Source organism: Protobothrops mucrosquamatus, unplaced genomic scaffold (assembly GCF_001527695.2).
Source record: "Protobothrops mucrosquamatus isolate PMUCROS unplaced genomic scaffold, P.Mucros_1.0 scaffold1234, whole genome shotgun sequence".
Lineage (NCBI taxonomy): Eukaryota > Metazoa > Chordata > Lepidosauria > Squamata > Viperidae > Protobothrops > Protobothrops mucrosquamatus.
The window spans coordinates 123470-133418 of NW_015387441.1; the positions used below are offsets into that span (position 1 = coordinate 123470).

General features: G+C 36.2%; 1 protein-coding gene across 1 annotated transcript in view; it reads left to right on the plus strand.

The window, feature by feature from the left end:
• Positions 1–8184, plus strand: part of SYK (spleen associated tyrosine kinase) — a 35371-nt gene extending 27187 nt beyond the window's left edge. Inside the window, exons 10-14 of the mRNA XM_015821041.1 lie at positions 1327–1536; positions 3825–4011; positions 6357–6497; positions 6693–6805; positions 7372–8184. Coding sequence (XP_015676527.1) covers positions 1327–1536; positions 3825–4011; positions 6357–6497; positions 6693–6805; positions 7372–7444 — 724 coding nt within the window. The 3' untranslated portion in view covers positions 7445–8184. The remainder of the gene's footprint in view (positions 1–1326; positions 1537–3824; positions 4012–6356; positions 6498–6692; positions 6806–7371) is intronic.
• Positions 8185–9949: the final 1765 nt, after the last annotated feature.

The window sequence follows — 9949 nt, forward strand, 5'->3', positions numbered from 1 at the left end:
TATTTTATACTTATCAATAGACAGTGATTTACCAATGAATTCACTACTATAACACAAGATATCATTGTAAGATATCACAGAATCTGTGCTATAGTAACATATATTACTGCATCCTTTGATTGCTAGAAAATAATCTGTTTTGCATTTTTCAAAACAGATTGGTCATACATTTCTGACATCCATCCCTTGATATCTTCCATTTTTTTAACATAATTGTTTTGCAATGGGCCACCCCCCCATGCTCAATACAATCACAATTCTTGATAAATTCCAAAACTTCAACATTATATTAACATATTTGTAACATTTGAAAATGTACCCATATATCTATTAATATACATTAATACGCTATCACCCAAAAATACTAAATGATCACATTACCATATTCATTTTGATGTATGCCGATTGGTGTACATTTAAAGTGACAATATTGTTATTGTTATTGTTATTATATATCTCAGTATGGGTCAAGTACCACATCATACAGGTCAAAAATACCACTGGTCCAAGGTTTTTATTAGCGTGTCTTCATGAAATGAAAATATAATCAAATATTATCTTTTATGGGTTAAGTTTGGCAATTATTATCTATTTCCTTTGTGCTATTTTCTATGGCAAGCTCTTGAAACATGTGGCAGAAAAGATTTCTAGGAAAACTAGTGGTGAGAAATCTACAAGCCATTTTAGGATGTAAATTGAGTTGTGATAGGGACTCATGAACATCTAACTATTTGGGAAAATTCTATTTTGAAAATTGATGGTAAATAACTTAATTTGAAAGCTAAGATACAAGTTGGATCATGATTTTAAATCAGCTATGATATAATGACTAGTTTAAGGATTTTCTCCAACTTCAAATTGGATTTTGGCTTCCCAGTTTGCAACAGTGGAGGTGTCTTCAGTTTAAGCATGTTTTGAGGGATCAGTATGAACCAGGTCCTTTGGCTGCCTCAAAAGCACCTGAGTTGCTTTCTTGTGTGATGGAATCCATTACAGAAATAACATCTATAGTATACTATATCTCTATCAAAAGTACAAGAAAAATCTGAAAGTGGACTCTTTTGGAATATTTCAAACATAGATTAAAGAATTGGAACTTCTGATAAAGCCACAGTAATGGCCTCATGATCTTAAAATATTAAAATGGTATCTACAGATTTGAAATTAAGGCTGATTCTGTTTGGAAAATGTCAACAAAGAAAAGCAAGTGAACTACTGCTGGCCAGCAAAATTTATTTTAGGGCAGAAATAGGCCACCTCATTTCCAGCCATCTGCCCTTCTCCTAAGCTTAACATAATTCTGTTTTCTTGGAATTTCTGTTATAGAGGAAAGAAAACTGTGGCTGTGAAAATTCTCAAAAATGAAAGTAATGATCCAGCAATAAAAGATGAACTCCTAAGAGAAGCAAATGTAATGCAACAACTTGATAACCCATATATTGTCCGAATGATTGGGATATGTGAAGCTGAATCTTGGATGTTGGTAATGGAAATGGCTGAGCTTGGCCCCTTGAATAAATATCTGTTAAAACATGGGTGAGTTGACAGTAAGTTGGCAAGTTTTGACCAATAATGGATGGAATCTAAACTGATAATTATAATGATCGCTGCTCATTGGAAAGTGCAAGTTATATGAAAATAACAGTTTTTGTAATATCTGAAAATTGAAATTTTGAATACTTCAAAAGCAAACATTTTCATAACAATGACATTTTCAAAATTAACATTTTATTCTTCAATTTACGTTGAAGGCATATATACAGCTTTGTGACAGACCACTGAATTTTACTACAAGTGAATTTACTGAATACAAATATACATGGTTATGCTGTATTCATATAAAGGATATATATTTTGACTTGCCATCCCTGATTACCTGAGTGCATGGCTGCGATTTTTGCTGAATTTAGTATTCCACAAGTACATTTACAGAGCATGGAAGTCACTGCAATATAGAAATGTCACAAATGTAAATGGTTTAGTCTGTTTAGGCCAGAGGTGGGAAACAATGGCCCCTTTATGAATTGTGGACTTCAACTCCCAGAATTCCTGAGCCAGCCGTACTGACTCAGGAATTCTGGGAGTTGAAGTCTCAGATAGAATAGAATAGAGCTGGAAGGAACCTTGGAGGTCTTCTAGTCCAGCTCCCTGCTTAAGCAGGAGAACTTATACCATCTTAGACAAGTGACTGTCTAACCTCTTCTTAAAAATCTCCAGTAATGGAGTGCCCACAATTTCTGGAGGCAAGCTGTTCCACTGGTTAATTGTCCTCACTGTCAGGAAGTTTCTCCTTAATTCTAGGTTGCTTCTCTCTTTGTTCAGTTTCCAACCATTGTTTCTTGTCCTACCCTCTGGTGCTTTGGTGAATAACGTGACCCCCTCTTCTTTGTGGCAGCCCTTCAAATACTGGAATACTGCTATCATGTCTCCCCTGTTTCTTCTTTTCTTTAGACTAGCCAAACCCAAGTCCTGCAGTCATTCTTGGTATGTTTTAGTCTTCAGGCCTTTGATCATCTTAGTTGCTCTTCTCTGATTTTTTCCCAAACTCTCAACATCTTTTTTGTGATATGGTGACCAAAATTGGCTGCAATATTCCAGGTGTGGTTTTACTAGGGTTTTATAAAGTGATACTAATACTTCATGTGATCTTGATTCTGTGCCTCTGTTTATACAACCCAGGATTGTATTTTTGGCTGCTGCTGCACACTGCTGGCTCATGGTTAAGTGATCATCCATTAGGACTCCAAGGTCTCTCTCACAGTTACTGTTTTTAAGCCAGGTCTAGCCCAGTCTGTACTTGTACCTTTGATTTTTCCTGCCTAAATGTAAAACTTTGCATTTCTTCACATTGAAACTCATTTTGTTGGACAGGAACCATTGTTCAATTTTGTCAAGATCTTTTTGGATCCTGATTTTGTCTTCTGGGGTATTGGCTACTTCTGCCAGTTTGGTGTCATCTGCAAATTTGATGAGTTCCCTTTCAATTCCCTCATCTAAGTCATTTATGAAGATATTGAAGAATACTGGGCCTAGTTCCCCACCTCTGGTCTACACCATCAACATACTTCCTAATTATATCATATTAATTGTGATATTGATTGAGTACCGGTATATATTCTTGCTAGGACAAGCCAGGGTAGTTCTGGGAGTTGAAATCCACAAGTCATAAAAGGGCCTTCATTCCCCACACCTGGTTTAGGTGAACCTTTGATCCCTGCAAAGTCTACTTTCCAGAAAATCTCTATTTAATGGTTGGCATTTGCTTGTAAACCAACTAAGTCAAGCTTTTCAGGGCACATTCCAAACATTTGTTAAGATCAGGACAAAGAAATGAGCAAAGAGCAGAAAATTTTAATTTTATTTGAATTTAAAAGATTAGTTTAAAAGATTAATTCAACTAGTATATTTATTTCCTGTATAAATAATAATCACCTGTCAAATCATAATTATGTCACATTAAAATTTACAATCCATTGACAATTTCTGAAGGTTTCTGAGACTGTACAAGACTGGGAGGAAAGTATTCCACCTCTATTCTAGACTATTTGGATGCTACATGGATATAATAAAAATTTAGCAATAATGTATGAAATGGAATGAATGCATAAGGACTATTAATTAGTCCTTATTAAGCAATTAAGTTGGAATATTTATTCATTGTACCTGTCAACCTCCAGCTTGAGTATCCAAATAAAGTCCAGGCATGTAACTGCCAAGTTTTCAATCTTGACAGTATCATTAGTATCTGCTCCCTACTGGGTGGGGATGAGGAATGAAGAATGTAAAAAGAAATAGGTTTCTAAAAGTCAGGTTTGATTTTGCAGAGATGTCACAGAAAAGAACCTAATAGAGCTGGTGCATCAGGTTTCCATGGGAATGAAATATTTGGAAGAAAATAATTTTGTACACAGAGATTTAGCTGCAAGAAATGTGCTTCTGGTTACACAACATTATGCCAAAATAAGTGACTTTGGACTTTCAAAAGCTCTTGGTTCTAATGATTACTACAAGGTAATTTTTCCATCCTTTAACATGTTTTAAGTTTTTTATCATCAAATATCAATGTGAACTGTGATGTCACTATAATTCAGCTCTTGCTCAACTTTATGCCTTGCGCAAATTTGTTGGGAGAAAAGAATTGAATAGAACATTTCTTCCTGTAATTAAGCTTTTTGAAGCCCAGTGAAGTTATGCTTATTTATTAAATATATATGACTTGTTGGGGAAAACATTTATTAGAACATCACAAAAGTCACTGCTAAACATTACTTAAAATTTATCAGCTATAATTTGTATAAGCTGAGTGAATCAAGGAGCTAGAATTCACTGGAAGAATTCTAGTATTGTTTCTAATGGCATCAGTTTCTTTATAGTTAGGGATGGGCCAGATGCTTCCTGTAAAATCCACCTCATTCACTCATGGTCCCCATTCCAGAAATATCAGAGAGTGAGTCATTCTTTTCATTTTTCAATGGAAAAAAATATTCATGAATACCAAAGTGAAGACCAATAGCATCTGCCATCTGCTCCCAGAGAAATCTGTAGAATTGCTATAATATTTTTGTTTGATGTAGGCTTATATTTAACACTAGAATAAGCATACAATATAGTGTATGTGTATAACATATCACAATATAATATAAACAATACATGTGTATGTGTAAACATAAAAAAACACTAACTCCAATACTACTATAATTTAAACCATTGTTGGCTACCACAGTTGAAAAAAACGAGTTGTGAGGATCTTTTCAGATTTCAGAAGATCAGACTCCAAATATAGTTAGTGGGGGAGTTGATTGCAAAAAGTAGGGCCATCAGTTATAAAAACAAAAGTTAGAGATTTTAGGCAAAATTCTCCTAGACATAAATGAAAGATGAATGAAAATTGGGCACCTTGTCCAGAAATCAAGTGTTTTCTTGTTACTACCTTGGCTTTTTATTTACAGTAGAGAGAGAGACCTGGCTCAATAATGTGCCCCTGAAATTAAGATTCAACAACAGCTACTGAAATGGTAGTGTACTGTTGATGATTATCACATTCATCCAATATTACATTGCCTCAAACTTAAGTTAGCCTTTTTTACCCTCTATGAAGCTGAGTTTTGGAACCTTTCTTCATAATGCAAACTCATTTTTTAAAAAAAATAAATTCTTAAGAATCATTTTGGGAATCCCAAAAGATATCCCCATATCTTTCTCTATGCAGGGGCTGGCAGTCAACTTATTCAAACAAGCATCATGACCAGTGCTTTTTAGTACTGGAATACTATACATTTCCTTTCAGTTTCCTGGTTGCCTAAATTTCCCCTGTTAGAGAAAATGCAATATATTCCAACAATATATCCCTTCTGGATCAAAACACTAAGAGACCTCATCTACACTTGTGAATGCAGCAAAAAAGAAAATTGCATCTCGGAAAAATGTGATAGTTCCATGGACTTTTAAGAACAAGATATTTGATAGTTTTGCAAAAGTTGATTTAAGTTTAGTGGTTATCAATAAAGGTGCCTCTTGATATGCAATACTAAAAATTAAGATCAAATGCAAGCAATGTCTGAAATATATTTATTCAATTTGTATAGCTACCTAACACAAAACTGGAGGGAATGCTATTGTATTATCCCTTCTGTCCAGACATCATTAGTAAGATTAGGGATGCAACAAACAGCATGGAATATATATGATAGTCATTGCCTAAAACAGGGGTCTTTAAACTTGGTCCTTTTGTGATTTGTGGATTTCAACTTCCAGAATTCTTCAGCCAGCATGCCTGGCTGAGGAATTCTGGGAGTTGAAGTCCACAAGTCATAAAAGGGCCAAGTTTGAAGACCCCTGGCCTAAAACATTCACACTCCCAGCGAGTCTACCCCTTTTTTAAAAAAAAGCATTTTATAGGCTATCCCAACTTCTTCAGCTACCCATACCAAATAATTAGAAGCTCTTCTAAAAAGCAAAGTATTCTAGCCAGATTCAGATAAGATTGAATTCTTATTGAACACAGAGAAGATGTGGAGATTGGCAAGTTTTGCTTGAACAGCAGCTGAATGTTATAAACATTTCTTCTATAGTACCATTAACTGATGATGATTTTGTTCTTATAACAATTTTGCCAATGAGTAATTACCTGATATTATATAATTTATTTGTTCTTTATTAATTACTGTTACTGTGTCATTGCATAATAAATCTATTTTATAAATACATTCTATAAAACCTCTGGGTTGCAACAACAAATTGTGGTTCATTGAACAATTAAAATGGAACATGTTTTCTGATTCTTTTATAGTTGTGCTTGATCGATATAATACACCAATGTATTTTACTGTTTTCTTTAATTTTGGGTGTCATTACAGGCAGAACATCATGGCAAATGGCCAGTTAAATGGTATGCTCCAGAATGCATGAACTTCTTCAAATTTTCTAGCAAGAGTGATGTTTGGAGTTTTGGTGTGTTAATGTGGGAGACATTTTCCTTTGGGCAAAAGCCATATAAGGTAAATAAACTTTATTTGCCATTATTAAACTTTCCTTTTTAATTCCAAATCATAGATTTAAAAATAAACCAAGATGTGGATGCTATTCAAATGTCCATTACGACACTTCTTTGTGAGAAAACATTTCAGAAATTGTGATATTCTTATTTCAGTTGAAACCAACGTTGTCTCAGTTTTCTGTGTCGTTGGTTGTAGGGTATGAAAGGAATTGATGTTGCACAGATGATTGAAAGAGGAGAACGACTGGAATGTCCAGTGGGTTGCTCATCTGATATCTATGAATTAATGAAATTGTGTTGGACATATAGGTAAGTATTCTCATATCAATAGTTTCTTGAAGCTTTTCAGGCTCACTGACCATAGTTAAATGTTCCTTCAAAACCAGCATATACAGGCATTCCTTGCCACCTCAGTTTGGAATTCTTTAGCAAATGAGAAGGGATACACCCCATTTTTCATGCATCACAACATAAATACCAAGATTTGATCTCTTGGTTGTGACCACCATCCTGACTTTTTGACCCCTTCTCTGTTTCAACCTCCACCCAGGAGATACCCTTCTTTCAGAACTATCTGATAGTATTGATAAGTAAGAAGATGAAAGAAAAATACAGACCAGACTTTGCCTAGATTTGTGATCCTTTCCAGTGTTTCCAAAATGTCATTTCTAATGCAATATTTTGCTGGCTCTTTCTGCTGAGAAACCACTATTAAGTTATCTGATAAGGATAGCAGTTACACAATAAGCTGTCCTGAAGCAAGAGAAAGTGCTGGTAAATGTTGTTGTTAAAGAAATAATATATTGACTGGAATTTGCCAGACAAATAATAAAGAGTCTGCTTGGCTACAAAAATATTTTCCTTTTTTCTTCCAGTGTTGATGATCGGCCATCATTTTTTACTGTTGAATTAAAGCTACGCAACTACTACTATGACATTGCTCAATAAATCTATTGTGGAATTGCAATGAAGACGTCCCAAGAGGCAGATACAAAATTTGACGTTTCAAATAAGTTGCAGAAAGTACCAAAATGCACTCCAGAAGAATCATTGTGAAAAGACCATTGCTGTAGAATTACCTTGCTACTTTTAAAAAAACTTGCTAGTATCTACAGTAGTATTTTCAAAGGGAGCTATTTTGATGTTCAAGGATCTGGAATTAGTTATGTTTGCTTAGTCTATTTTAAAAAAAATGGATTTTGTTAGGTTGCTTTCTGTCTTGCTGTTCAAATGTACCATCTTTTGTGATATCAAAAGAATGATTGTATTTATCATTATTGCTGTTAAGAGAATCGGTTACTTTCACTTTTAAAAACTCAAAGCAGAGACTGGTTTTAAATTAGAAATGAGCTAATAAAGTTAGAAATAACATATCATAGCTTTAAAACATATGACATATATATGCAAAAAAAAGCTAGATCCTCACTTCTGTCAAATATTCCCCATTAGTATTTATTATTTTGTAAAATATAAACATCTATTAACAAAATTGGCAAATTATTTCATACAGTAACAACAGATCCCTATTATTGTTTTAATCTTTAAGGTTGCACTTATTAAATAATAAAGGTAAAAAAAATAAAAAGTATAGATGAACTAACATCAGCGCTTAACCTCAGTCTTTTGTATCATATAATCAAAACTCTGATGACCTCTGGGAACACCGTTTATTTAGGTCTACTCTATATTAAAACTTTAATTGTTTAATGAGTCAGGCTTGTCTCCTGGAGTACTGCTCAGTATCTCCATTTGTTTCCAACAATAACTCATAACTCTTCCTGGGATAATCATGCAAAATTTTCTTTTATTCTCTCCATCTGCCTTAACCTGTCTTTCTTCTGTTTTAACCCTTTCTTCTATTTCTCCATCTTGACAAACAAAGTCATATTTTTTATTCTATGTCAAAAGGCAGTGAGCTTTTATTTGGCTCAGGACTGAATAATCATTTTTGCATAGTATTCTTACTGTCTTTAGATCCATCATCTGAACTTGATTATCTTGTTCTTTCTCAGTATCAATATACAGTATATTATTGGAAGGACCATTGCTTTAACTATTCTGATCATTGTTGTCATCAAATATTCTCCTCTAAAATATCCTTACCCATCTAACCATAATACAAACATATTCTAGCAACTTCTTTATATACGTGTTCCTGTAATGTTTTTGTTTTGTCCCCAGCCCATTGATGAGACAGGCTTAAATTGTTCTTATCCATTGTTTTGTATCTTACAGGGAGAGGAACCCCCTAGTCCGGGGGTCCCCAACCCCCGGTCCATGGACCGATACTGGGCCACAGCCACTTAGGAACTGGGCCGCACACCTGGAGGTGCGCTGATAGCACGTCTTCCACTTCCAGGCATGCAGCAAGTCTGCAGGGTTCTGGGCAGGGGTGGGAGAGTGGCAGGGCAGAAGCCATCTTGCTCAGTGCAAGGTCCTCCGATGGCTGCACTTGCAACTAGTTTGTAACATCTGAGCTCTGTGTCCTCCCTCCCTCCCTCCTCCTGTTCCTTCTGCTACCTCTTCTTCTGCCTCCTCCTCCTCCTCTTCCTGGTCTTGATCCCTCTTCCTTCTGCTACTACTTCTTCCTCCTTCTTTTCTTTCTCACTTTCCTCTTCCCTCCTCCCGGCACCCCAGCTGGGTTCGCGCTCCTTTTGTTCAACTCTCCAAGTTTGCAAGACAAACGTTCACCAGCCCAGCTTGCAACTGGGAGCTCCCCCAAAGCCTCATTGGAGGGGGACCCCCTCCCCAAGGTATGTGTGTGTGAGGGTGTCTTTCTCAGGGTGAAAATAGGGGCAGGGAGAAGCCACCTTTCACCTTAAGCATTGCATCTCCAAGGGATTCTCTCTCTTGTCTACACCTTTTCTAAGACTGTTGGGCTCCGCTGCACTTCAACTGGAGTTTTTTGCTTTTATTTTGATGTTCCAGGTGCCTCATGTTTGGCAACATCCTGCCTGCTTTTCGAGGTTTTATTTGGTGTATTTGTGTGTGTGTGTGTGTGTCCCTCCTTTCTTTGTGAAGTTCTCAAAGTTTGCAAGGCAAGCACACTCCTGCCCAGCTTACAATGGGGCAGGGAGAAGCTACATTTCCCCTTAAGCACTGTGTCTCCAAGGGAATCCCTCTCTCATTTGCATCTTTTCCAAGGCTGTTGGGCTTGCACAGTGCTGAGTTGCTTTGCTCTCTCTCTCTCTCTCTCTCTCTCTCTCTCTCTCTCTCTCTCTCTCTCTCTCTCTCTCTCTCTCTCTCTCTCTTTACTTTTGTTGTGTTCTTTGTATTCCCCCCCCCTTAATCCCCTATGCATATCCTGATCACCCATTAAGGGTGATTGCCCTTCACCATTGATCGCCCATTAAGGGTGATTGCCCTTCACCATTGATCGCCCATTAAGGGTGATTGCCCTTCTCCATCTGCATACAGTTTCATGCCCGTTGCTGGTTGGCTAACTAGCAACAG